The sequence below is a fragment of the Betta splendens genome, chromosome 5 (assembly GCF_900634795.4).
Source record: "Betta splendens chromosome 5, fBetSpl5.4, whole genome shotgun sequence".
NCBI classification, from domain to species: Eukaryota; Metazoa; Chordata; class Actinopteri; order Anabantiformes; family Osphronemidae; genus Betta; species Betta splendens.
In genome coordinates, this window is record NC_040885.2 from 12565838 (window position 1) to 12593805 (window position 27968).

The window sequence follows — 27968 nt, forward strand, 5'->3', positions numbered from 1 at the left end:
TCTTTCCTGTCATCCCAATGGCCTTTTAGCGCCATTACTCACTTTGGGCAAAGAGACACTCGTGTTACATAAGCCAGTGATTCTGCCTACCAGCTCCAGATCCTCCGTTTACCTGCACACACACTGAGTGATCAGAACAAAACAGAGCCCGCGCCCATGACGCGCAACCATCACGCAGCCGTGGCCTTTAGGAGGTTGTCGCTCAGTCACTGGTGTGAGATAGGATCCATTCAGAATCATCAAAATGAAGCCCGCCCCCTGTCTCTGGAGACACTGACCCCAGAGAGGCAGATGACTGAACACTTTTTCTCACTCTGTGGGATTTTTATATTTTTGTGTATCTTTATTTTTGCCTCTTCATGGGTTGGCGTTTCACACTTTAAAGAGACCTGCATCATTTTATCAGCAGTGATCCCCCGTCAGCCGCTTGGTTTTTAACTTTGCTGGTGAGCTGTGAGGCTTTGGAGGTTTCTGGGGGGGTCTGATCTGAAATAAAGTGGACTGTCTTCACCAAACGTCACTAGAAAACACACGGTGCCTTTTACTACAGCCTGCGTTACTGGTGACATGTTGTTCTTCAAGATCATTCAGTTATTATGTGAGGGGTCCTGTAATTGGTCCTTTGGCCAATCAGTAATTGGGTTCTTTTCTTTTCTTGATGTCTTTGTGCCATAGAAATCCAAAGGTGCTCTTTTTGGAGAGCAGGGAGAAGCTGCTGTGATTCTGGAGAAACGATGGTCTCCAGGCACTGGCAGCAACTCGCAAAAAGCATCTTCTGACCCTGATCTTTCCACAGCTGCAGTCTGAGCAGCGTGAGCATCACAGGGTTAATGTGCTGTTTAAGATCCCAAAAATGATCTCACTGCTGGTAAAAAAAAAAAAAATACTGCACTGATGCACGTACGCACATAACTGTGCTACGGGCGTGTGTGCGCGCGCGCGCACGCACTTCCCCTCCTTCCTGCATCATAGCGCGCCGTTATCATCACGCGTTCACGTAATACTCCCGTGGACAAGCTGACTTGTTGGAAATGCTCGAAGATCTTGAATCTGTGCGATAACGCAGTGGCTGTGGACGCATCCAAAGAAAAGTGAAGCCAAGGAAAATACTCAGGCAGCGGACGGAGGAGCGGCTTGTTGATCTGCTAACTTGAAGGTAAGTGAGAGGAAAATGCGTAATTTTATCCGTCGTTTTATTCCGGAGTCCTTCCGTCGGAAGCGCGAGAAGTCCAGAGTGCTCGCTCGGTAGCTACAGCACTGATCTTGGACCAGCTGCTGCGGCGACAGCGGCGACACTGTTTGTTTCGGAAACTTTTGCACATTTTGTTTGCGTGCTGGGCGATGCTCGCGCGCAGCAACCTGCTGCAGCATCAGTCGAACCACGGGCGTCAGTGCAGCTGTGCAGCCGCCAGGTGTGCGTTTTGTCCGTCTGTGCCTCTGGGGATAAAAGACTCGCGTAGACTGTGCAAAAGTGTGCACGTGAGGTTTGGAGAGAAAATGAGAGACGTGTGTTGGTGCAATGAAAATGGAGGAAGAACATTATAGGATAAAAGATTACATTTAAACAGTTAAAAATTATTTTAAAAATGAAGCCAATTTGTGGTTTTGGAAAAAATATTCAAAATGAGTTTGAGTTAAAACCTTTTGCTTATGTAACAGACTTCACATCACCTTTCATTTGACACTCAAAAAATATGATAAAAATAGTTCTGTTTGATTAGTTTCTATTGTTTATTCTGGGATGATTTCTATTTTGTGAACTTCAAATTAAAGATGAGTGAGTGAGTTTCTGGCCCGTGAAGTGCCACTGAGCTCGGCCAGTGCGTTGATCATTTCGCAGAGACATGTTCTGCACTGACAGTACCACGGAGCACACTGTAGCACTTGGTAACCATGGCAACAAAACAACATCAGAAGAAGATGAGCCAGAGGTGCCTCAAGAAGAGATGAATGGTGGACTCACTTCATAACAGAACCGAATACAAAAAAAAACCCTGATTCATAGTCATGAAAATGTTCTTTAGCTCCGCAGATGAGCGTTTAAAAGACATTTTTATCCTGCTCTGTTCATTTCTGACAGAACGTCCTTGAAACCTGGACGTGTGAATGCAGTCTTTGTGTGAACACCTAGCAAATGAGGCATTACAGCCTTTAAAATTTGGCTGCGGCACCATCACCAACCATCTGCCCCCCGTCGCCGAGCTCTTCTCTTTGAAGAGGCTCAGTCGTGGCCAGAACCGCGGCGCTCAGTCGTGGCCAGAACCGCGGCGCTCTGGCCCGCTGCCACCGCCTCACACGACTTTGACCGAGCAACCCGCTCCAGCGCAGCAGAGAATCCCGGGAGGTCCGAAGCTGCAGTCGTCCGTCAGGAAGATGCAGCTGAGATGCGCTGAGATACGCACATGTATCCGTCGTCCCGGTAGGCGCTGGCTGCTGCTGGGCCTCATAATGAACTGTAACAACACAACGCCTTGGCTGCTGCTTCAGAGTGAATCACTAAGCGTCATCTAGTTTCCATCTGGGTTGGTACCGTGTTCGGTGTCGGACTGGATTAGAGTTAACAGCGCCGAGTCATTTAATCATGTTCACTGTGATCATCTGGGACTTTGATGAAACTATTAAGTCCTAATGTCTGACTTCAGACCAGTATATCACTGAATATCCTAACTACTGTCTGAGATGTTTCAGCATCAGGTGCTGTAATTGTGCATTAGCAGCTTTATTTGGCATGAAGGCATGTGCCATTTTTATTTATGCAGGTGATAACAAGTGGAGACATTTACTCGTTTTAACTGCCACATGACACTAAAACGCACCGTTTTACATATCAGGATGATGCTAAGAGGCTCGTGAGGCCGTCCTCTGGGTGAACATCACATTAGGGCTGTTGTTTGGCACGGTATCAATTTACTTAACAATCAGGTGTCAAGCGAAATGTATGAATCAATGAAAGTTTCATGTGTTAATAAAGCATCACTGGTACGAGAGAAGAGAGATTCCAACTTGAGGAGCTTTGACCTATTTCTTGCATCCTTTGAACATTGTTCTTCTCGGGTAAAGTTTTTCGCACTGCTGATCTTTGCGTCAACAGTCTGAATCTGAAGCCGCATTCACATTCACATTAATGAAGAGCACTTGATTCGGATCTTTGAAATGGCAAAGATAAAAGACCTCTGATTCAGCAATAGTCCAGGGCCTTTTGTCTCTCTCCCCCTCCGGTGGTGAACATCTTGTTATCTCCCACTTAGCTTCCGAAGGAGGCACGCACTCCTTATCACACTCCTCTGCAGCGAAGCTCAGGTGCAGCGGCTGGCGGTGGAGTGTAACGATTGCATTAGGTCCACTTGGCCGTGGAGTGATTCCCAATAATATTATGGAACTGTTTAGAAATGCCAGAAAGCACAGACGGAGGCGTGTGCACGCTCGTCTTGGTCTGAATGAGCGCCGCCGTCGTGCGGAATTAAGGCTCGTGTGCAGTTGTGTGAATGTAGGTGAGAGCCAGACAAAGAGTAATTGTGAGTGCAGGGTATTGTGCTGGCGTGATTCATGCTGAGGATGTGAATTAGCTGGAGTAAATTATCTAAATGCTGGTTGGGATCAGACCCTAACTCACAGCTCCGCTCCTGAAGAAGAAGACGTATTTTTATCAGATCAGGGCTGAAATACAGTTTGGAATTATTTGGGCCACGGCGCCACAGTAAACAATGGGCACAGGGAAACACTATCTGTACTTGTGTAGATGTGGGGAGGAAACACCCCCCAAATAAATGGTTGTTTGCAAGAGAACATGTGTCAAATGATAGTTTCTAAATAATTATTTAGGCTGCAGAATCACTGATTCATTCAAATGGGGCCAATTGGTGTATTCACTAAACTACTACCACTGATACATGTACAACCACTACTGTTGCTGTCGCTTTTCTAGGATCAAATCGAGGCTGTTCTCATCTAAACTAATGAATAGAAAAATTTGTTTGTGCTCAGTAATACTGACAAGCAAGTTCATATATTTGACTATGTGGTTTATGACCTGTTGACCTGTCACATGTTAGGAAAAGGCTTAGAGACACCTCCTGGAGTTCTAATACCCAGTTAATGTACTTTATAGATTTAAAAATATGGATTAAAAGACGTGGGCATCTAATATTTGTTCCCCCTGAAGCACATAAATCAGTATCAGTAAAAACGTTACAAAGTGGAACATCAGTGGGAACAGACTCTCTGTAGTTCCAAAACACAAGCCATTTGCATAATGGGCCATTTTTTTACATAAGCTTCACAGGTCTGTGGAGACTGGAACACAGAGTAATGAGTCCCCTTGTGGTCAGTAGCACAGAGCGCTGTCTTCACATGAAGGGCGCTCTCTCGTTACCAGCTGCTCGTGAGTGACAGGTGGAGACTGAGCACGTTCGGCGCCTGAGCCCGGGCGTTTAGTGTTTTTTAAGAATCTCCCGCGCTGGATCCCGCAGCTTGGAAAAGATCGGGTCCTGACTGAGGCTCCAGACAGAACCTCAATCAGAATTTCTCTACTCCCACTCTTCTGTGCTGGCTGCCATTTCTACTGGAAGCGCTGCCAAAAAGCCGAGTCTGTTTTTCATGCAAGCCATTGGATGCGAAGCTGCTGCTGCTGCTGCTGCTGCTGCCGGTGGGCATATATAGGTTTCTGTTGTGCAGATGCAAAAGCTACTGTCATTAATGATACACAGACGAAACAAAAGGTCGGCTCTGGCTTTATGTAACCACACGTCAGGAAGAATCCACGTTTAATCCAAATACAAAGTTCAGGTAAACACGTACTGTAACAGCAAACTGTGTCCCTGTGTCCATAAGCTCCAGTGTTCCAGAACCAGCAGCAGGGTTATGTTGTGTAGTCCGGCTGTGAAGGTGGCATGTAAACGTGTTAAAGGACTTTGTGTGGGTGCGTTACATTTACTGTGACTGTTGTTCGCGCGTTTCTCCTGCAGTTATGTCGCTGTTAGTTATGTCGCCTTGGCACTAAATAATCAACTCACTGTGTCCACTTGCATCACCTGCATATTCCTTTTATGATCATCATATTTTAGTTATTGTAATTATTCTCTCCGCTGATGTAAATCAGACTTTTCCCACAGTGTGAAATGTGTCTCATATCAATTAGAAGTTATAATTTCCCCCTTTACTGAGGAACCTTTTGTTTCTTCTGAGCTGAGGAGGTGACCTTTTCAACTTTTTAGGGATTTTTAATAACAACAAACAAAAGCTCTGCCACAGCACAGGGTCACGTTGTGCTGAGTACTGTTTACTGTAGAAGGAAGACAGCTGAATAAAGCTGTGCTGCAGTGGTACAGCGCTGACTCACTGCAGAAAGGAGGAAAACGTCTGCCAATCTCACAGAATACGACTACAGTGAAGTGCATTATGTTTTTTTTGTTGTGTTTGTTTTGTTCGATTTGCAAATCATTTGCTCCCAGAACTCAATTACCTTCAGGCTTTTTCCTGAGACCACAAGGATTCCAGAGAAAGGAATGATAATAATTATTATTTGTCCTTCTACAAATGTTTCCATTGATTTGATATGATCTTTTGGTGCCGAGTGTCATCACAAGTTCTCTTACTGCTGTTATTGAAACTGTTTATTACTTTGCAAAGCAATTTGTGCAGTGTTGTGTTTTAGTCTCTGTTGCTGAGGTGCGCGATCCTCTTTTGCTGCGTGTCTCTGAACATGAGCCTCTGCTGCTTATGCCGACAGGTTGTGTTGTGGCCGGGTCTCTCCTGGCTGGGGCACGAGCTGCCATGCCATTTGGTTGTTTGACACTCGGGGAGAAGAAGGATTACAACAGTCCCTCGGAGGTGGCCGATAAGTATGACCTCGGACAGATCGTCAAATCGTACGTACCGCGTCGGAATGTGATGCACAAAGAGCATGAGCGCCTCAAAGTCATTCTCGCGAAGCCTGACGCGTGTTCCTTTGCTTTGTTTCTCACAGCGAGGAGTTCTGCGAGATATTCCGAGCGAAGGATAGGAACACCTTGAAAATGTACACCTGTAAAAAGTTTCACAAAAAGGACGGAAGGAAAGTGAGGAAAGCTGCCAAGAATGAGATAATGATCCTAAAGATGTAAGTGACGTTCGAGGCTCGGAGCTCAGGCCTGCGTAAGTGGTGAACAAAGCAGGATTCCAGTGTGGAGACATCGCTGAGGATTTTTAATCAAAATAGTTGTTTTTAATAGTAACAGAAACAGATTCTCTCACAAGCAGCATCTGCTCTCGTCTGCTTTAGAGAGATTGGTTTAGAGATGACTCAGATAGTGTTAAGTTCAGTCTTTCTTGACAAGAAAATGTGTGTTTTGATGCTTGTATCAAAGTAAAAGAGCCTGATGTGGCATATTAGCTGTTATTGTGTCTTCTAAAAATAATAAATTAATTATTAACATGGTCAAAGTGAATAACTGTTTGTAACTGTGGTCATGTAAAATTGAGCAGATGTTAGTTATCAGATTGTACTGACTCTTCTCTATGTGTGTGTAGCTGATTGATGTCAGCACTGATATCATCCATTCCTCTTTTTTTGGATCTCAAAGGGTTAAACATCATAACATCCTCCAGCTGGTTGATGCTTTTGAAACTAAGAAAGAGTACTTCATTTTTCTGGAGCTGTGAGTACAACCAGGATATCTGCCCCCTCAGATATTTCATTCAGTGTTATATTTGTCTGATGAACTTGCTCTTCTGTGCAAAGCGTGTGTCTAACTTGGACGTGTGATCTCCTCAGTGCTACAGGCAGAGAGGTCTTTGACTGGATCTTAGACCAAGGCTACTACTCGGAGAGAGACACCAGTAACGTTATGAGACAGGTTCTGGAAGCTGTAGCTTACCTGCACTCCCTGAAAATTGTCCACAGGAACCTGAAGGTATAGTAAACTGCTGACACCTAGTGAAGAACAGCAACATTTCACCACAGAGTGACGACACACACACACACATGTTCATTTGATTTGCTTCCTAGTTTAATAAACCTTCCTTCATTTTCTCATGTAGCTGGAGAACCTGGTGTACTTCAACCGCTTGAAGCACTCCAAAATTGTCATTAGTGACTTCCAGTTGGCAAAACTGGAAAATGGACTCATTAAGGACCCATGTGGGACCCCAGAATACCTGGGTAGGCAGCATTTGCATCTTCACATCATTCTACAGGAGAATGATTATCTGAGCTAGTTTTTGCTTTCAGCTCCTGAGGTCGTTGGGAGGCTCAGATATGGACGACCTGTGGACTGTTGGGCCATAGGCGTCATCATGTACATACTGTAAGTTACACAAATCACAGCAAAACAACATGTTAAGCCCCAAACTCATTTTTATTGTACCTATTGACCAGCTTGTCTGGAAACCCACCTTTCTATGATGATGCGGAAGAAGACGACTCCGACAGCCGCGATAAGAACCTTTTCCTAAAGATTTTGTCGGGGGACTATGAATTTGATTCACCGTACTGGGACGACATTTCAGATTCTGGTAAGAGATGATTCGTTACTGTAGTTCAATACAATGAACTCTATGGCAGTGTGATTTATATCACACATACGTTTGTCAATATGCAACATTACTGAGATTAACGCTGTTACTCCCCTGTGTCTTTCAGCCAAAAACCTAGTGGCGTCTTTAATGGAGGTGGACCAGGATCAACGACTGACTGCACAGGAAGCTATTGCCCACGAATGGTAACGTTAGATGATGGATAGATCCCACCAGCATTACTTACACTTTATAGGTACTATTCAAAACAATACTTAACTTGCTTCTTCTGTCAGGATTTCTGGTAATGCTGCTTCAGACAAGAACATCAAGGATGGCGTTTGTGCACAAATAGAAAAGAACTTTGCCAAAGCTAAGTGGAAGGTATCACATCTTATATGAACATTGTTATATACCAGTATTAGGAAGATAATGATTATGGCCCATATCTCATATTCTTGATATTCTGTGCTAAACTTACGTTACAGTAAGTAAACACATCTGCTCTGCCCACAGAAAGCCGTCAGAGTGACCACGCTGATGAAGAGGCTCCGAGCATCCGAGCAGGGCGAATCCGGGGCCTCCGCTCCTGCCGCAGGGGCCGCTGCGGACTCCAACCCGGACGGTGCCACTCCCGTTCCTCCGGCCGGCAGCACTGACGCCGCCGCCGCCAGCACGACAGCGGGCTCTGACACACAGACTGCCGCCGGCGCCGCGCCCTCCCTGCCCAGTGCGGCGAGGCGGGAGGAGCAGCCCCAGGCACGGTGCAACGGAGACGTCCCCCAGCTGCTGCCGCAGAGACAGGGAGATTAGCACCAGAAGAGGACCTTTGCCACCCAACAAGCACACGCGCAGTATAGCCAATAACTCTGTCTATGCTGTCTGACTATCCCCCAGTTTGCTGAATCATGTCATGACAATATGCATTACAACTTTTTAGCTTTGTGTACTGATTAGTCTGTTGATAGTGTTCTCCCTCGTTATTTTGTGTACTCGTCCCTTTAATGCTAGTTGCAAAGTAGCTTTTCTGTTCTTTCCTTTACCTTAAGAAATGTAAAAATTTAGTGAAGTCCGCCCTCTCCTCATCAGCTCATTGTATATACTGTAGATGTATTTGTCTGTTTTAACTAATTGCTACTGTAGTTTGCGGCTTTAGAACCTACAATTCTGAGTTTATGTCTTGTAACTTAAAATTATGAGTTGAAAGACCTATTAAATGTATTATAGAAATAATTTAAATGAGAAATATAAATCTACATTTTCAGGATCTGCGATAACCTTTTTGTAACTATTAATTATTACTCAAATGAAAATGGTCTGGATGTTTAAAATTTCAAGAGTATTTTGAAAGTTTATTTATGATTAAAATATAAAGCCAGCTTTTATTTTGGATATACAATGCACAAAACTATGCCTAAAACATCAAAAGCTATGTAACAATCACATCAGTAGTTGCAGATCTGTGGATTCATCAGCTTGAGTTGGATTCTTTTGCAGGCTTTAGTGTAGTACAATTTCAGACAACTTAGAATTTTAAGATAGCAAGAAAGCATACTGTATTTTAAGTTTAAGTGCCTTAATATTTGTTGCAGTAATGTACTGAAATATTTCAAAAGAAATAACTAGTTTCTAATTGCTTACTGATTTCTTTGAAATGTTTTGGCTGTTATTCTTTCTCCTCTGTGTAGCCTCACTGCTGTATTGATACTTGTGTTTTGTCCTCTTCACACTTAAACACTAAAAACTAGATTGAGAGCGTTCTATGTGCTGTTTTAGCTGTTGTTGTTGTTATTGTGTTGTTACTAATATAATTAGTAAATTCACTAAGGAATATGTACATTTGCCCTGTACACATGTGTATTTTTTTATTTACATGTGTAGTTAGCAACATTTAGCTGAGCTAAGAGGTTGCTACAGTGGTTGTGATTAAATAAAATGAGCAATGCTAATATTGCTGGAAATAAGTGTTTTTCTTCTAGTAGACCTTCACTGAGTGAATTTTATTTTTAACCATCGAAACAAAAAGTACTTTAATAATTTCTATATAAGCTATATACCTTGTTTCCATACAATTTATTTTAAGCCAAATGACAGAAAAAATATAGCACTAAATTGCATATCTGCATTATGTTGTAAGAGGCCTCGAATAACAATAACTTATTAATTTAATGTCTAATAAAATTACAAGATTTACACACGTCTGTAATTCACACTGTTAATGTAATAGATTTAGGCCTTTTGCCTTGTTCAAATGTAATGTGACATTGGTTCGTGTAAACGTCGCTCGGTGGCACTACTTCGCCCTACACCAACGAAGAAGAACGAAGAAGAACTGCCTCCTCCGCCGTAGTAGAAGAAGAAGTAGAGCGGTCAAGCTCCATTTTTCGTCGTTTTGTCGAAGCCATCGATGACCCGCTGATTAACAGGCCTTTAAAACATCTTATTCAGCTTTAAGACAAAGCACGGTGAGTCTCACCGACAAATATTTACTCGAAAATAATTGAATAAGTTATCGTATAGTATGTAGATGCTGCCCTCTGCAAGCGAACACAGCGCTAGCTTCAGAGCTAGCCAGGTTGCGTTGTCTCCAGCGGCGGATTGTCAATGATGTCGTTACTTTAAATGCTCTATGTGCGCTAGTTTCGTTAAGATAACGAGCTTTTGTAATGGATCAGTTCCCCAGAACCCACCTGTTCACCGAAGTGCACCCATTTACAACCGAGCCTGTGTGTTTGTGCTGTGGCGTATATTATCCGGGCCTAGCGATGGCTATAATTAGCAGGCTTCATCTGTGGCCACCACTGCGTTGGCGTGTGCAGCCATCTTCAAAGCCACAACTGAAATAAGATTATAATAGAAATATAAAGCTTAATAGTCTTTGTTTTCCGGAAAGGAGATGTGTTGTTAAAATGTTGTGCGTTGTGCTGCAAAAGTCAGGTCCTTGTATTAGGTGATGGGTTTACCCGTCATTGCCATGTCAAAACAATTAAATTAATAGTTTATACAAAATTGACTAAAACAACAGCTTTGCTTTCAGATAACTTACTGAGTACAGACATGTGGGGTGGACCAGGGCCAGGACCACGGGGAGGACCAGCCTTTCGGTAAACAAGTCTACGTTTTAGACATAAATCAGTTCACTTTAATAAGAAGTTTTATTGTATAAATCTTGCCTAATGTAAAAAGTAATTTTAAATATGTTCGTTGTAATTAATTAAAAATTTGTTATTTGGGCATTTTGAAAAAAAATTATCAGTATAATGTATACATTTGTATTGCAGTGGTGATCATCATGGGGAAATGTTTGGAGGAAGGAAGCGACCCATGCCTGATCATAGAGGTAGAGATGGCATGAACATGGGTTATATGGGTCCAAGACCTCTAGATCTACCACCTATGGACATCAGGAGAATGGATATGCCACCAATGAGAGGGCGTGATATGGATCCGCGTGATATGCGAGGTAGAGATTTCTTCAGACCTGGACCAGAAGGCGACTTTGGTCTTAGAAGACCGTATGAGGGTAACATCAGAGACAAAATGATTAATTCTCCTGGTTTTCCGGGACCAGGCAGGAACTTGGATATGGGTGGGAGGGGCATGCCACCATTTGATATGAGAGAGAGGGAATCGGGTCATTATGACATGCCACAATTCAACAGTCCCAATATGGACGGAAGAAGAGGGTTCCCTATGGACAGAATGGAGCGAAATGATGGATTTAGGGACATGCGTGAAAGGCCTCCCATGAACCCTGGTGCCACTAATCATTTCGATATGGACTTGCCTGTGCGGGAAAAGAGGATGATGGACACTGACAGAAGAGGAGGGCCGCCCTTTAATCAAAGAGGTGGATTTAATTCTGATATGGATTTCAGAAATCGCTCTGGACTGTCAGGGGAATTTAGGGGTAGAGATCGTTCTCCCCTAAGGTTTGGAAACAGCGATGTTCCTCCTGTGGATCGAGCAAGGTCAGACATGGCTCCAGAGGTTGCAGGTCCACAAAGATCAAAGTTTATAGGTGCGAAAGAAACCCTCAAAGAGAGTCCATTTCCAGAGTCAAGTAACAGTCCGCTTATGGATTATCGGAGTGGTGAAGAGATGACTCTAGTAGAAGAATGGAAAAACCGTCAAAAGGACCAGAATACTTTCTTAAATGTTGGCAAAGGTATGGGAAGTGTACCTGAACCTAGCTTCCCTGTAGGTTTTACCAGGGATACGAATGTTAGAGATCTACCACCATTTCAGGATAGGGATAGGCCCTCTAATGAATTTTCAGGGAAGGATGTTGGATTTAGCCATGGTGACAGCTTTCCTGGTATTAATCGACCAGCTATTGGCATTAAAGGTCCACAAGGCCATCCACTCCCTGAACAGAGTCCACTAAATGGTCCTCTTGGTAGAGGAAATGAGAGTAAACATTGGCTTGGAGAAAGGGATTTGAAGCATAGTCAGAACAAATCGCATAGTGATGAAAGGCCTCCTTACCATCAAGATAAGAATCAGTCGTCGCATAAGGCTTCTGACCCGAATGATTGTCTTAAAGAAGCGAAAGACATCTCACATGGTCAAGAAACTGCTGGGGCAAAGATGGAAGTGGAACAGAATTTCCAAAGCAGTGCCACTATACAGGCGAGAGATCAAGACTACAGGGACATTGATTACAGAACAGGCTCTGGAAGGGTTTTTGATTACAAACACGATCTTCAACCACCAAAGGAACTCATCATGGAGTCCAAACCCATCTCTCCTACAAAATTTACTCAATCTGGTTGTCAGGTAAATAATTTTGTGCATTATTATTTAAAAGTGTTTACTTTTTTTTAATGGTTTTCTTTTCATAACTGTCATTTTAATCTCAATGTATGTAAAAGGATCAAGACTACCGAAGTGCATCTGTGGAGGGCAACAAAGTTTCCAACACATTATCCGTAACTGGGATTCCAAAAAATGCTACAATGGAACAGGTGATAAACACAAACTCTTGTGTTAGTTGTTGCTTGGTGTAGAAAGGCAAACTCACTGAACTCGATTTGATGTTCTCTCTTGCAGATTCTTGGTGCCTTTGCAGTCCGCGATGATGTGCCAGTGCAGGGGGTGAAAATAAAAAGGGTTGTTCCAGGTAAGATTCAAGTTTCTGCTTGGAACCGTTTGGGGCTCATGATCGCTAACGTCCCCCAAGATTTCGCTTTTGTACGCCATTGAAACCTTCGCATTTTTGCTTATTTACATTCACAGTTGCTTTCGTTGTTGCTGGTTTGTGTGAAGTACTCAAAAGGAAGGGTGGGTTCGGGGAGAGTGTGTGATATGCTGTCGTTTTCAACCTGATGGATGGGGTCATTGTCAGCAAGGAACTAGCATTAGAAGTTTAGAAAATTTAGATTTTCCTCAACAGATCTGTCACTGATTGAAAAAGGCCAACAAACTTGAAATGGAAACCGCCTTTTAATGCATTGTTCATCCTGCTTATCGAAAAGTGAAAGCTTCTTCAGTGGATCACTTTTACACATGGGCAACCGGCCAAGCTGTTATTGTGATGATCATTACGTTTCAAACGTTGCCAACGCTGTTCATTTTCCATAAACATGTGGAAACATCACATATTAGGTCCTCTTTTTTTGACAAACTCGAGAGGTAATTTCTTTTCCTTCTAAGGGGTGTACCCCGAGTCCAGAGCACCCTCAGCTCTGGTTTATCCACCTAAGACTTGGCTTTATCAAAGCTTTTCATGACACAGTCTGGTATGAGTTCAGTCATGAGGCTGAATAAAGAAAACCCTCAAACAAAATAGTTTTCTTGAAAAGGTATGTGTGTCGGTAAAGGTGTAAAGATTCGCTTACTCTGATTTCGTTGTATTCACCAGCTGCTGTCTCTTTATGTTTTTGTGGGTGACTGTCATTACTGGCATCGACTAACAAAAACCCATCTGTATTTCAAATGCTGTCCCCAGGTTACAGCTACGATACGGCCTATGTGGAGTTTTTAAACCTCGAGGATGCAGTCCACTTCATGGAGTCCAACAAGGTGGCCAATCCTCGTCAGTCTACGAAGGCCGTCTCGCCCATCAGGATTTCGAGGGGTTGAGAGGGCACTTAGTAGATGGGGAGGGAGAAAACTTGGGATTAAGGCACATACTTAAGGAGTTGCCAGTTGTTGATATTTTTACATCGTTACTGGTTTACACCCAACAGTTGGTTCTAATTTAATGTAGCATTTCACAGTCCCCAAAAAGTCATGGTAGTAAGAAAAGCGATGGAATACTAACGTTTTACCTTGTTTTATTTTGTACATCAACTCCAAGCTGTTTAACCCTTCGTACAGTTAGAGCATAAAGAAAGCCGTCCTATCCAACGTGTTATGAAGGTTTCCTCTTTGCTTGGGAAACGATTTCTTTACCAGCTCATTGGTCAACCAATACCAATGGCGACATCTTTTACTCGCAACCAATGTGGTGTAAGCGTTTCTATGATTTTGTGCGTGGCGGTGTTCTCTGCTGGGCCTTTGCTGCGACATCCTCGCTGTATTGCTGGAAAGACTATTTTCACATGTGGGTGCGCTATCGCTCTGAAAGAATCGTGCTATTTAAGCTTATTTTATTTTCAGTTTGTTTGCCGCCTTCAACAGTTAAAATAAGTTTACATCAGTAGCAGCAGTATTTATTTTCTCGAGCAAATTAGTGGTCATGCGGTTTGTATTTGTGGCACACATTTATTTTGGTTGTTTTTAGCTACAGTAGCAGCTGGATATTTGGTGATGCCACCATTTTGGTGCAGGCTGAGACCTCCCTGATGATCCCCTGACTGTCCAATTTTGAGTGGATTATTTGGGTGGATTATTTGGAAAAAGGAGGCTTGTGGACTTTGTGAGCTTTGGTTGTGTCTTCTCATCTGCTGTTGTCTTCGTGATCGGGTCAAAAACTTTAGTTGGTCTAATAGTTCATTATCCATTTGGGCAGTTTGGTTTTTGTTGCAACAAGAATCACATCACCCGAGTAATCATCACTGGAGATGCTCCTTCTCATTCTCTATCGGACTCTTTTACCACTTCAAGGCATTGTCTGTCACTGTGACGCTTCCTGGAGATGCAGGTCCTCCTGATTGTGGCCGCTTGAGCTTTGTGTGTGAATTTTCACCATCAGTACGTCACTTGGTGTTGAAATGTTCCGAGCCTTAGTCTCTTATTCTCAGTTGTAGTTGTTGCTGTATGTCTCATGAATTGCATTTTCAGAAGATGCAAAAAGTCTGATTGTTATTGAACTATGTAGCATTTTTTTCTGCTGTTCATATTTTTAGACTGATTATTTGCGAGCTTTTAATACTAGTTTTCATATGCTCTGCAGCTGTATTAAGAAACGGAGGATAAATGTGTGTGCGGACAGAACCTTGGAAGTCAGTCGATTTGAAGAGTGGGCAGTGCTACAAGTTTGTTCATTTTTGGATTTGACCTGCACAGCTTACTTCAGATTTATGGATGATTCTGGTTCAATTTCATTTTGAAATGTTACACAGTGTTGTTTTTTTCCCCATGGTTTTGAATTTGTGTTTTGGGTTATTAGCTAGAATTGGAAAGTGAGAAAATTGCTGAAAGACTAATGTTTCATTTTATTTGGAGCTATCTGCCAGACAATGAGTCAGCAAATGTAATCAGCGATCTGTAAATGTGCAAGTACAATCCCCAACATTATAGTTTATTTTCTGATAATTTGCAGTTTCGTTCTGTTTTGTGATGGGGTATTGAACACCTCTGAGCACTTTTGAAAATGTTTCTTTGAATACTGTGATGGATTCCTGACATTTCTAACCAAACAATTCCCTGGTGTGATCACATAGTTGGCAGATTGAAATATAAGGAGACTCATTCTTAGCCCCAGCTCTAGTTCCCCCTAAAGCTAAGTAGTGTCACTATAGGTGCAATGGGCCTCTGTGAAAAATGGATCCATGCTTTGCACATTAGCATGGAGTTTGGCCCAGTTTATCCTCGGCAGTGAAAATGAGTGCTAAACCTGCCACAGTGCATGTTGGGTGTTACTGTTATACTCTTTAAATGTAAGTCACTGGAGCAGCACAATGCTAATTAAGCCTTTTGTTGTTCTTTCAGGCATCCATAAAGGTTGGCACTAAAACTGCTACTATGAGATTCATCCAGCCAAATGAGTTTGAAAGAGGTCTTTGTGTAAGTCTGTTTCATCATTTAATAATCTCAATATAGTTTTTGCCTCTCAAATAGTAGTTCCTAATGTACATATTTAGTGCTTCACTGTAAACTTTGGATTGTTTGCATCTAAATGAGCGTTGAAACATTAGATGAGTAAACAACGCACTACCTGGTTAGTTTGCCCTTAAATAGTTGTTCTCTTTGTGAATTAGGAATTGGATCACAAAGTACCTGAACACCAGGAACCTCAGTTGCCTCGACCAGATGAACCTTTAGAACTGTTAAAGATGGACCTGAATGGGTCCAAACCAAAAAGCCCTGGGTGCCCCTTGCCACACGGCCAGTGGCAGCGCAGCTCTGACCTGACCCCTGAGGCTTGGCAGCAGCAGGTTGACCAGCAGCTCCAACAGCAGGAAACCGAGCAGCAGGCGGAGTCTGGGACAAACCGCAACCTGCCTCTTCACACAGCGATTAAACCTGACATCATTTTTAAAGACAGTAAAAGTATGTTGACCTAATCTCATGTTTCTTTATATATTATACCGGTAACTATAACATATATATTTGTCAGTTCATAGATATTTGGTCAGTAATGCCCAATTAAAATTCATATTTTGCCTTTTTTGCTGTACAGCCATGATAATAAAAAATGTGAAGCCCACTACTACAGTAGAGGCTATACTGAAGGCCTTGGATCCTTTTGCATATCTGGATGAGAGAAATGTCCGCCTAGTCAAGGCCAAGCCCCCTGGACTTAAGTGCTTCTGCTTTGTTGACATGGACTCCCATGAGGTATCTAAAAGTCAGCTTGGCACTTTTTTGTGTTTTGTATATCCAAGTATTTCTTATCCTGGGTCCTCCTTTTCTAGCAAGTGACACGTCTGGTTGAGCTCCTCAATAAACCCAAACCCCTTTATATTGATGGATCTAGAGTTTATGCTGAAATTGCAAAGCCCTTGAAGAACCAAAAGTAAGTTTCTGTGGATTCCCTTGAGTCTGAGTTGGATTTTATTCTATTGGTCCTGATAATTTTCTGCCTCAGTTTCAGAAGAGAGTTTGATAAACAAAACACTTCAATCCTTGGGTTTGCACCTGATGCTTTCTCTGGGGTAAGTTGTGTTCTTTACTGGACAGATTTTCAAAACTAAATACATGTTCAAAGTATTCTCACTGATCTTTGCAGCAGTACCCACAGCCTCCACAGTACTTGGATCCGATGCATCCCCCTATTTGTCCACCCCCTGTCATGCAAGGTGAGACTTAATCAGACATAGGGTGTTGTTTCTTGGCCTTATGAGGTTTCTTTAGTTGATTGTTAAATTGTACTGTTTTTCACCAGGGGATTTGATGGCCGGCAGTAGCCCCTCTATGTCATTAGACCCCAGCTTTGGCCAGGTGCTTCAACTGTGAAATCAAAAAATAATGGCATATTTTCTTCAAGGTAGGCAGCTAACTGTTCTTAAATGCTTCACAGGGACTTGGCTACTGTGAGGCTCCACCTGTGGATCCTTCGTTCTTCGCTGGTGGACCTCATGTACCCTCAGAGTCATCTGAGATGACCACCTCAGCAGACGGCTCACAGGGCTTCATCTATGGTGAGGCAACATTCCAAAAGTTAGAGAAACCGTGACAGCGTTTCATGATGTGCTTATACATTTAGGGCTATTGTTTTGTCTGGTTCATCCGGATCAATTTGTAAATTCCTTCAGGCGCTGATACTCCAGACATGACGAACTACCTGTACGATGCCACGTCTGGCTTCTTCTACGATCCCGAAACCACACTGTACTATGACCCTGGCTCTAGGGTAAGAATACAGAGCTAGCACAGAGTTAGCACAGACCAGCAAAGGCTGGGTAGGGGTTTAGAAACTAATACTGCACAGCTTACCATGTTATAGCTGCTGTTAGGTGACAGACAGGGTAGAAAATGGTGATTTTTTTTTTTTTTTTTTCAAGGTCAGTTAGCTTTTACTGTAAACATGTCTTTTAACATTTGTTCATGGTTGGTTCACTTAAATGTCTCTCTTTTTGTGTCTAGTATTTCTACAACTCTCAGACCCAGGAATACATGTACTGGGATGCTGTATCAAAGAACTACATCCCAGTTCCTGGAGGGAACCCCTCTGAAACTCACTCTGTGACAATGACTGCTGAAGACCAGGCTATTCTGTCCAACCCAGCAGCAGATGCTCCTCTGGAAATGAAAAAGCCGTCACTAGCAGACCACACGGCTGAAGCTCCCCCACCATTTCACACATCTGCCAACGCTGGACTGGAGTCTGTCTCGGGTTCCTCCGAGAAGAAGGAAGATGATGATCCCCTTAAGAGGGACAAAGAGAAGGATAACAAAGACGATAAGCCAAAAAGCCTTGCGGCTGTCAAGGTAACTTTTCAGTTACAGTACACACGTATGCAGTAAAGACACTTAGTTTATTAGTTTGCTGCCCTTTTTTTCTTAGATTATGAAAGACATGGAACGCTGGGCAAAAATTCAGAATCGTCAAAAGGATAGTGTCCGTGCCCCATCACCCCTGCTGAGGACTGGAGTTGATGATGATAAGAGGCAGTCTAAGTCAGCGGATGCTGGGTTTGCTATTTTTGAGAGGAAGGTATGGGACACACTTCCAACATTCATACGTCTGTATATGTTGCATTGACTTTCAGAGATGAGAACTGATCATTTGTGGCCATACTAATAATTTTTTAACATATCTATATGTGCAGATCTCAGGTGGAGAAGATCTTTTTAAAAAACCCATTGCTCCTCCTAAGAAAGATGAAAAGTCAAAGGTATGATACCTCTTCAAGCTCTTAGACATAAATACCCTAACATTGGGTCATATATCACTTGCATGTGAACCTACTTGCAGCAGCTCTTTTTACCATGCCTGTGGCTTGTCTCTCAGCGTCCAATGGGCTCTCTGGGTCTGCTGGCATCAGATTATGCAGCTGGAAGTGACGAAGAGGTGGAGGAGGATAAGGAGGAGACGGCTAAAAGCAGCCAGAGCAGCCAGCCTGAAGAAAAGGACGACAAGCTGACCGACTGGAAGAAGATGGCCTGTCTGCTGTGTAGGAGGCAGTTCCCCAACAAGGATGCTCTGATCCGCCATCAGCAGCTCTCTGACCTACACAAAGTACTACCTGTTAACTGCTGAGTCAACAACTATACAAATCCCTTTAAATACAGCCTCTAAATACTCACTTTATTGTGTCAACAGCAAAATATGGAGATCCATCTTAAGATCAAGAGGTCAAAGAAAGAGCTGGAGGCTCTAGAGAACCAAGAAAAGGAAGTAAGTAAAAGGTTGGAGACGGTCAAAAAGTACAACTTCATGTTAGATTCCTAAGTGTGATGTGCCTTTTACAGCTTAGTGCCAAAGCAACATCCAGGTCACCTGAACAGAAAAGGAGAAAGCACCATCAACAGCCGCAGAACCTCAACACTTGGGCTGGAAGCTCCAGGTAGACAAGGCTGAAATCTGAAAAAAAAGGAAACGAAGCAGGTTAAGTTTTGTTTGGCAGATTTAGATCCTGCTTTGACAGTGTGTTCTTTGTGCTCAGGGAAACGAGCAAAGTCAGCGACAGGCCGGGTTTAGGGGCTGAGCCTGTCCCGGTAGGTGTGAAGCATCACTTCATACAGCAAATGTGGTGTGTCCATTTGTTTAACCGTTCTTTGCATCTGTCTCTCCAGCAGAGGAAAAAGAAGGAGCCTGTTGTTTGGGACCACACCACCTACAAGCAAGCGGTGCGAAAGGCCATGTTTGCACGGTTCAAGGAACTGGAGTGATCTCACTGAACATTTAATGTGATGCCGTAATAACACACTTGTCCACGTTGACGTGATTAAAGCCCTGTGTCTGTCTCTCCTCTGGGCATTAATGCACTGTACAGCCACGGTTTGTTTTTTTTGTTTTTTTAACACTAAGATAATGTGTCACTCGCAGCGTGGCTACACTGGAGTCAAAGACAAGACTTGATTGACATCCCCAACAGTGGATGTTGTACAGAATGTGTTGTACATTTTTGCCCATGTTTTTTGTTTGTCTTGATGGAATTGATTTTTCTCTGATGTCGTACAGACAAGTCGTTTTTTTTTAAAAATGAATGTTTTTTACTTTGCATTTTCATGGGTTTAAATAGTTATTGTAAATGAATATTTTTTCTAAATAAAAAGATCATGAGAATACTTGTTTCCTATACAGATGCTGGTCATATAATTAGAATATCATCAAAAAGTTGATTTATTTTACTAATTCAATAAAACTTGTGTATTATAGTCATTTATTACATAGACTGATGTAATTCAAATGTTTGTTTTTAGTTTTAGAAAACCCCAAATTCAGTATCTCAGAAAATTTGAAATCTTGGCAAACTGGAAATCTGAACATGAAAAGTATGAGCATGTGCAGCATGCAGTACTTAGTTGTGGCTCCTGAGTTACTGCAGTAATGCGGCGTGACATGGAGTCGATCAGTCAGTGGCACTGGTAAGGTTATGAGAGCCAGGGTTGCTCTAATGGTGGTCATCAGCTCTTCTGCATTGTCGGGTCTGGCATATCTTACCTTCCTCTTCACATTACCCCATAGATTTTCTACAGGGTTAAGCAAAGACGAGTTCGCTGGCCAGTTAAGAACAGGGATCCCATGGTCCTTAAACCAGACACTGGTAGCTTCACGTGCCAAGTCCTGTTGGACAATGAAATCTGCAGCAGCAGGAAGCATGAAGTGCTCTAAAACGTCCTGCAACACCAGCAGATGACACGGCACCCCAAACCATCACTGGCTGTGGAAACTTTACACTTGACCTTGAGCGTGGATTCTCTCTTCCTCCAAAGTCTGGGACCCTGAATTCCAAGGTAAATGCATTATTTATTTTCATCACAGAACATGAGTTTGGAGTCAAAGCAGTCCAGTCCTTTTTGTCTTCAGCCCAGAAGAGACGCTTCTGTCTTCTGGTCAAGAGTGGCTTGAAACAAGGAATGCAACAGCTGAAACCCATGTCTTCATACGTCTGCGCGTAGTGGTTCTGGAAGCACTGACTCCAGCTGCAGGACACAGAGCCAGACTGAGAGACCGTTTAAAGGCCTGTGCAGGTGTTTAGAGTTAAACAGCTGATTAGAGTGTGGAACTAGGTGTCTTCCATGTTAAACCTTTACACACAGACTGACTGAATATTGTGAAAAGAATGAATATAATTTATAAGTTTCACTTTTTGAACAGAATTAGGGAAAGAACTTTTTGAGGATTTTCTAATTACATGACCAGCGCCATCGTGTCATTGTTTTTAGAAAATTCATATTTTAACCAGCAGGTGGCAGCACGATGCCACTGTCTGTGGAAGGACCCAGGTGAGACTTGTGAACGTTTGCGTCAACAGACAGTATGGGGTTAAAGCCTAAAAGTTAAAATGACATGACACAGGCTGGTGTTTTGATCTGGCTTTGTCCTTCGGCCTTCGACGCCACAGATGCAGTGCTAATGTCCCCCCTGTGTTCACTGCAGGAGCACTGTCGCTTCCCCTCTGACCTTCGAAGTGAAGGCAGCCCTCATGCTTCTTATGGCTGAGCTCTGCTGAATGTTTGCTGGAGTTTAGCTCCTCTGAGAGCAGTAACCAGGGAGGTTATTACTGCAGCACGGGTACAGCTGCTGTGTGCACTCATTCCTTGTCTGACCAGCAGCCCACAGTGATCAGTGGCTGAAATGTCTCCTTTTAGCGATGGGGGGGGGGGGGGGGGGGGGGGGGGGGTCACTGTAAAAGGTTTTGATTAAACCTTTTACAGTGACTTCACAAAAAAACAAAGCAGTGATTATATCAGGTTGAAACTGAACTATACTGAACTATCTAGAGTCCATTTTATTACAAACTGCATCACATGACTCGATCAAGATAAAGACCTCTGTCAGGTTTAAAACAAATGATTAAACTTCTAAAATTATAGTGTGTCTAATATGTATATTAAACTGTAACCACAAATGGAGTCTGTCCAACATATTATGGTGTCTGCATTTCAACGTGTCCTTGGAATAATGAACCAATTACCTGTCTGCAAAAATCACACTCTGATCTCATCTTTAGATGTTTCAGTCTTTGATGATTTCATGATGTAGATTTTCTCAAATGTAGATTTTTTTTCCTGGTAGGATGAAATGACATGTTTTCATTTCATGTAGGTCACTATATCCTATGATAACAATCAGATACATTTGCAGAGCAACAGATTTAGCCACAATATCTGTCTATTTGCATATAAATAGAAAATTTATTACCAGGATTGTTGGATTATTACCAGGAGGCATGGACTTAGGCTTCATGTACTTTATTGACACGGCATCGAGTGTTGGCTGGAACTCAAATCACTATTAGTTGATGAGTCTTTGCCATTGTCAAGGTCACTGTGTCACTCCGATCCTTTAATATGCAAGTGAAAGGAGGCTCTTTTTGTGTATTAATGTTTCTGTTTCCCTTTTTCGGACTCCAAAGACGCCTGACAGATGTTGTCATTGCCCGGTCCTCCCAGACGGTGGAATGAAAATGAAAGCACAGAAGCTGCCACGTTAGTGTCCCCTGTGTGTGTGTGTGTGTGTGTGTGTGTGTGTGTGTGTGTGTGTGTGTGTGTGTGTGTGTGTGTGTGTGTGTGTGTGTGTGTGTGTGTGTGTGCGTGCGCGTGTGCGTGTGCGTGTGTGTGTGTGTGATGGGGGGCTTTCAGCCACTGTGAATGGCAGGATGGGTGGACGGGGAGGCCAATTATCCCAGCTGGATGACTCCTAGCAGCAGGCGGCTGCAGCGTCAGTCTGAGGACGAGACAGGAGACGAACACAGGAGGCAGGACTCTCTGAAGCTGAGAGACGGCGTCGGCCCACAGAGGCGAGAAAAGGAGCCAGAGGCAGAATTTCATTTGTTTTAATGGAGGTGTGACAGAAAGCTGTTTGTTTTCTCCCACATCCAGATGAACAACAACCACACACACCATCTTCTTTTTTTTTTTTTTTTTTTCTGTCCAGCAGTTTAACAAGCAGCAGGTATTAGGCTGAATGCTGCATTGTGATGGACAGTTTTGCTTTTGGTTTTATTTAGTCCATCCTAAATATGTGTGATGTCGCTGTGTTGGTGGACAGATTGAGTTTGTGCGTTGGGGTGTGTGTGTGTGTGTGTGTGTGTGTGTGTGTGTGTGTGTGTGTGTGCGCGCGCACGCACGCACGCACGCACACACACACACACACACACACACACACACACACACACACACACACACAATCAGTGGGGGTGCAATCAGCTGCTGAAACCAAACAAATCAGTTAAGCAAACAATAGGCACAGAGTAAGTAAATAGGGAGGTACCTTGGGCTGACACATTAATAGCTTAAACAACTGCTGTACTGTGGTTTGCCTGTGAAATTAGCATTAATGCTAATAGTAGTTCTTTTTTGGTATGTGCACACACTCATACAAACATACATATATCAAAAAAACATACACATATGTAATAACAGCCATGACGTACAGCATCACAACTACCATAATCACACATTGATATTGGTAGTGATAAGTATCAGTAATACTTACAGCTAAGTTTAGAAAGCCTGTTTATCAGCTCAGCTGTAGAGTGTCCCACCACAAGGTTAGTAAAGCTGGAGCTTAACACACCCCACACCACCTTCTTTAACAAAACCTCTGAAAGACCTGCATGAAATCACATCCATCCAAAGCTGAAGTGGATAAATGTGTTATATGCTTACATGTAACCGCTGTCTCTGCCTGTCGTCGGGAACATTATAGACACCCCAACACATTTGGAAATGATATCGATGCTGTGAACTACAGCAGTGACAGAAAACAGTTCAGTCGGAGCATTTCCTTCTATTGACCAGAAACCACAAAACCAGAAACAAAATGTTTTAAGTGTATTTTTATTATTATGAGCCTGTCTATGTGGAGGTGCTGGTGTATTTTACTGAAGCCTATACCAGGTGCAAATATACTTTAGATGCATGAGCATCTAGACTAATTCCATCGGGAGGATTCTTCCGCCAAAGTTGCATGTGCATAATAAGGAAGCATCATATTTGCCTGTAGGCAGCAGCGTATTCCCCACACCACAGAAGCAATAAAAAGCAATTATCTCACTAAGTAATTCTGTTCGGTCCTTGTTCCGACTGACTTTGGTTTTAGATGCCGTCAATATTACCATATGTTATACAGCTTATACAGACACTGAGCTGTCTTATGGGCGCTGAGCACTCATATTTAGATTCTCACCCCTGTATATTATTAATGTCTGTTTTAATGTTAATGTATTGCATGGTTGATGGAGCAGGGCTCAGGGACCATAAGGCAGAGCATTACTATTTCATTTGGGCTGGAAATACCTGGCAGTAATGTTTGCACTTCGCAGTAATAAGGATAACCCACGGGAATATGTCTGATGGCTTTAACATTGCAGCCATATGGGTGAGACATCATTGTGGGTCAATTGCTGCCTCGGTTTATTGTTGCAAGTCACATGGAAATAAGGCATCCTTGCAATCAGCCGTTACCGCTGCGTTTCACATTCAAGCTTCCTTCCCAGGCGTCCATTTGATCCCTGTTAGCTGCTGTTATCAGGTGCCGTTTCACCCGTTTTATCCAGTTTAGCTCTCTGCATATATGAGCATGTTGATAGGTGAGCATCTCCTCCTAAAGCGGCTTCTGAACTTCCCACGGATCCGCTCACAGGCTCCGATGACACAAAGCCCGCTTCGCTCCGTGACGTCCTTCCAGAGCGACGCTCGTCTCGTTTCGCACATGTGCACTGAATCAGCGGGCGCTGAAAGGGCCTCGCAACACCGGGTTCTTACCCCAGTATGGGAAAAAAAGGCTCCCCTGCTCCGTCTTCCCACTGTGCAGGAAACCAGAGACCACGCGGCCCAGTTTCTCCAGCGTAGGTTTACATCAGTTTTCTTCAGCTGATAAACCTCTCAGCACCGCGCTGGGAAGCAGATGAACATGCACCTCCGCTGCCTTTTCTCATTCACCCCACAACACAGCTTGATCTATGCTAAGCCGGCTTCAGGATATTTTCACTCCTGCTCTTGGCTTTTTACAACATTGGATCCATTTTTTCCCGCTGCAGTAGCATTGTTGTAACACAATCACCTGCACCGAAGCCAATCCCTGCACAGAAAGTGACTGTACACATTATTCATTGTCCCGGAGGCATAAATCAGCAGAGTGACTACGCTAACGGCCGTGTCATGATTGGCAGCGCTGAGGGATTAGAACTATCTGAAATGTTGCCTAAATGAGAATCGATGGAGTTGGTGGGAAACCTGCACGTTATTGTGTGAGGAACCCGGAGCGCAGACTTTTTCAGTCCCTGTTGTTGATTTTTCCCCCACGATAGGTAAGTCTCCATTCGCACTTATCTACCAATGTGAAATGGGATTTGAAAAACTAAATTTGGCTTAATGTCTGTGCGCAGACGAATAAGAGGATCGTCGTCACTCGCCGCCCTGTTAGAAGCGAGGAGACGATTGCACAACGCAATTTTAACTTGGCGGCGGTGAAATATACTGCAGGAAAATCAAGTGAAAGACAAATGGTCTGTATCACTGAGCCGGAGCAAACACAGCGGAGGAACAGCTCGTCTTTTGTCTTCAGATGAAGTGAAGGGCAATAAATCACTGTGTCTGTTTCAGACACAGGTCACAAAGTGCAAACATCAGACTTTAAGCGATGGTTGAAACGCACTTAAACCAACTCTCTGTGTAGATGGTTCCGTCTTCGTTGCCCTTCACTTCCTGTCTGCAGCGCATGGCGTAATAACCATGCGGCCTCGGAGCCTCTCCCTCGTCCCAAGAGGCCCGGCTGTTTGGGGCGTTCGTCCCATCAGTTATGTTCTTAAGGCTTAAACCTTTATGACTCTGAGATGCATTAAATATCGCATTCACACACTTAATTCAACAATTTGTCGTCTCAAAGATCACGTTTCACGCTGCATGAGCTCTATTGTTTGTTCCTCTCGTCGAGCCCTCCGTCGCCTGCGCTGTGCAGCTCGTCTCCAGCGCCGGCTCCTCCGCGTGAACCCGGGCACCTCCTCAGCTCACGGCGCTGGCGTTCGCGCCACCTCTGCAGCTGTTGGTGCATAAATCTGGGCAGGAGCGTCGCCGAGGCCTCCCAGCGACCGGCGCGTGGGCGTTTTTGACAAACCAGTGACCGTGAGCGTCCTCCAGTTGAATCGTGCACGCGGGCTTTTTAACGATCGCCATTTGAACAGATTTACATCAATTTAAACATAAAACATTAAAAGGAGATATTTGATGGCTTAATGTTGGCGCGAAGACCTGCTGTAATAACACGGCACAATGACAGTGAGTGCTCCCAGGACTTGTTTTGTGTTACACTGCGTCCTGCTGAAATCCTAGAAGGTGTTTGATCTGCTGTTCTGCATGTGGCCCAGACCATTAGATGTCCTTGGCATAGCTAATGGTTCAGCAATGGCATGTTATCCCTCTGGCCTCGACTTCCATTTGAATATCATCTGTCAGGCAGCACAAGAGGAGACCTGCTCCAGCAGAAAACGCCTATAGCATCTGAAATTACACAGCAATTTATATGTCATGTGTAATCGCTCCGCATCCACTCCGTATCTCATGACAGCCATTAATTATCAGTACTTTTGTCTCTCTCCTCCTCTGCTTAAGAAATGTACCTGGATTCTCGGGGCGTTCAATCACAATGCGAGCTTTGATATCTGAGACAGTGCAGATTAGCGCGGACTCCGTTAAACTGCAGGCGCAGATTTCACAGACTCTTACTGAAAAGGCAGAGAAAGCTGTTAATCTGACCTGCTGGGAGCAGAGTGATTAATGCACTGTAGCCGTACAGCGAAATTAATTATTCCCCAGAACTCAGTCTCTGCAAGCTGTTAATACAAGAGCCCTTATTGTTCCCTCGTACATTTGCCCCCGAGGGAACAGGTAATTTTCCTGCTCGTAGGTCAAATAAAAGAGCAACGCGGGATCCGGTTTCCGTGGCTCCGAGTGCCAAACACAACGCGACACTGTGAGGCCGAAGCATCACCACAAACGTGTACAGTGCCTTCACCGATTCATTTATTACAAATGACCCAAGGTTGCACACAAGAACCAGTAAGAGGCCACAAGCTGTTGTTTCTGCCAAACCGTTAGCTATTAAAATGAAACAGGAAGTGACTGAACCACCTACAGAAGATGTCAAAGCTCAGTGTGAGAACTGAGGCCCCTCCATCATAGAGCACTATCATCTAAACACTTTACTGCCTAGAAAGGATATAAACAGCAGCCAGTGACCTGCATACATTAATATGAATCCTCAGCGTTAGGACACCTGTCACTGTGGTGCCACTCTACATCTCATGGACCTGCAGCTATTTAACAGTGATGATAATGAAGAAGAAGCTACTATAATGCAAACATCGTACCGCTGATGGTATTCGAACTTTGACAAAGTCCAGACTAAGACTCTTGGGTCAGAGTCAATAGCTTTTCGTCTAGTATAATAGGTTAAATATGCACATGTTTAAAATTGTTATTGGATTTACATGGATCTAGCTTCTGTACAGAATCTCCTTCACTTATCTTGTCCATGTAGTTTTTCCAGGACACTGAGGCCTGAAGATGACAGTTCCCCTGACCTGTAAATGACTACGCTGCGGGTCTGACGCGTAGCAACCTTTGACCTTTGCTGCAATAAAGGCACAAAAAGATATATGATTGCTTCCTGCTATGTTTTGCTCAGTGACAACAAGCACAACAAACGTGTAGTTTGTTGACACGTTGAGTACTAACCTACTAACTAGCCTTCACAAATCTGAACCCAGCATTTCAATATGTGTGCAATAATACATGTTAAACAAACAGGCTCTTTTTAATGCCATTAAATTCGAGCTTAAAGCAGAACATGCACCTACATTGTAGAGGTGGATGTGAGCAGAAATCCGTTTTATGGACCCCCGAGGGACTCCAGCTCCTCTCATATCCCTATGTCAGACATGGGCCTCATCTGGAACACATCTGGACCTCATCAAGCCGTCGACCATCAGAGGGGGAGGCCTGAAACAGCCCCTCACAGAGCATGAGGGTGCTCTGCAGAGGAAATGAAGGAACCAAAGGTGTGACACTTGAGTGAGAAAGCCCAACCTTAGGTCTCCCTTAATTCTCGATGCAGGTTTGTCCAGATGAACGCAGCCTCGTCTCAGTATTACAAGGTGTAAACTGAAAGAAGTGCGTAAATGAGTCCTCAGAGGAATAAGACTCAGCAAGTAGCAGTGCTGGTGCGTCGACCTGGCGTTTAGCCAGTGCTGTTC

The 27968-nt window shown here is 43.6% G+C and overlaps 2 protein-coding genes across 4 annotated transcripts; both read left to right on the forward strand.

Annotated features, from left to right (window-relative positions):
- The first annotated feature begins 916 nt into the window (after positions 1-916).
- On the forward strand, positions 917-9440 carry camkva (CaM kinase-like vesicle-associated a). Its single transcript, XM_029151792.3, has 11 exons — positions 917-1156; positions 5729-5867; positions 5966-6097; positions 6561-6635; positions 6752-6890; positions 7018-7138; positions 7208-7283; positions 7355-7491; positions 7619-7697; positions 7788-7875; positions 8008-9440. The coding sequence occupies exons 2-11, from the start codon at positions 5773-5775 to the stop codon at positions 8302-8304; spliced, it is 1239 nt and encodes a 412-aa protein (XP_029007625.1). The 5' UTR covers positions 917-1156; positions 5729-5772; the 3' UTR covers positions 8305-9440.
- Positions 9441-9799: 359 nt separating this feature from the next.
- On the forward strand, positions 9800-19833 carry LOC114855721 (RNA-binding protein 6). 3 transcript variants are annotated; one of them, XM_029151109.3, is made up of 23 exons: positions 9800-9956; positions 10529-10595; positions 10773-12270; positions 12366-12458; positions 12544-12613; positions 13442-13515; positions 15589-15663; positions 15858-16149; positions 16280-16437; positions 16515-16615; positions 16688-16754; positions 16829-16898; positions 16985-17040; positions 17120-17240; positions 17355-17452; positions 17686-18030; positions 18107-18256; positions 18372-18437; positions 18554-18781; positions 18866-18940; positions 19015-19109; positions 19209-19260; positions 19339-19833. In XM_029151109.3, exons 2-23 carry the CDS (start codon positions 10549-10551, stop codon positions 19432-19434), a joined length of 3927 nt encoding a protein of 1308 aa, XP_029006942.1. In that variant the 5' UTR covers positions 9800-9956; positions 10529-10548; the 3' UTR covers positions 19435-19833. The 3 variants fall into 3 exon arrangements, with proteins under 3 accessions (XP_029006942.1, XP_029006943.1, XP_029006944.1); XM_029151110.3 differs by having other exon boundaries at positions 19342-19833; XM_029151111.3 differs by having other exon boundaries at positions 16832-16898.
- Positions 19834-27968: the final 8135 nt, after the last annotated feature.

Bases quoted from the DNA above. Each gene is read 5' to 3' on its own strand.
- LOC114855721 (XM_029151109.3), top strand. From the start codon at position 10,549: ATGTGGGGTGGACCAGGGCCAGGACCACGGGGAGGACCAGCCTTTCG. The intron at 18,257-18,371 runs GTATGGGACACA...CTATATGTGCAG, and splicing joins TTGCTATTTTTGAGAGGAAG to ATCTCAGGTGGAGAAGATCT. The intron at 19,110-19,208 runs GTAGACAAGGCT...CTTTGTGCTCAG, and splicing joins ACTTGGGCTGGAAGCTCCAG to GGAAACGAGCAAAGTCAGCG.
- camkva (XM_029151792.3), top strand. From the start codon at position 5,773: ATGCCATTTGGTTGTTTGACACTCGGGGAGAAGAAGGATTACAACAGT. The intron at 6,098-6,560 runs GTAAGTGACGTT...TGGATCTCAAAG, and splicing joins GAGATAATGATCCTAAAGAT to GGTTAAACATCATAACATCC. The intron at 7,698-7,787 runs GTAACGTTAGAT...TTCTTCTGTCAG, and splicing joins GAAGCTATTGCCCACGAATG to GATTTCTGGTAATGCTGCTT.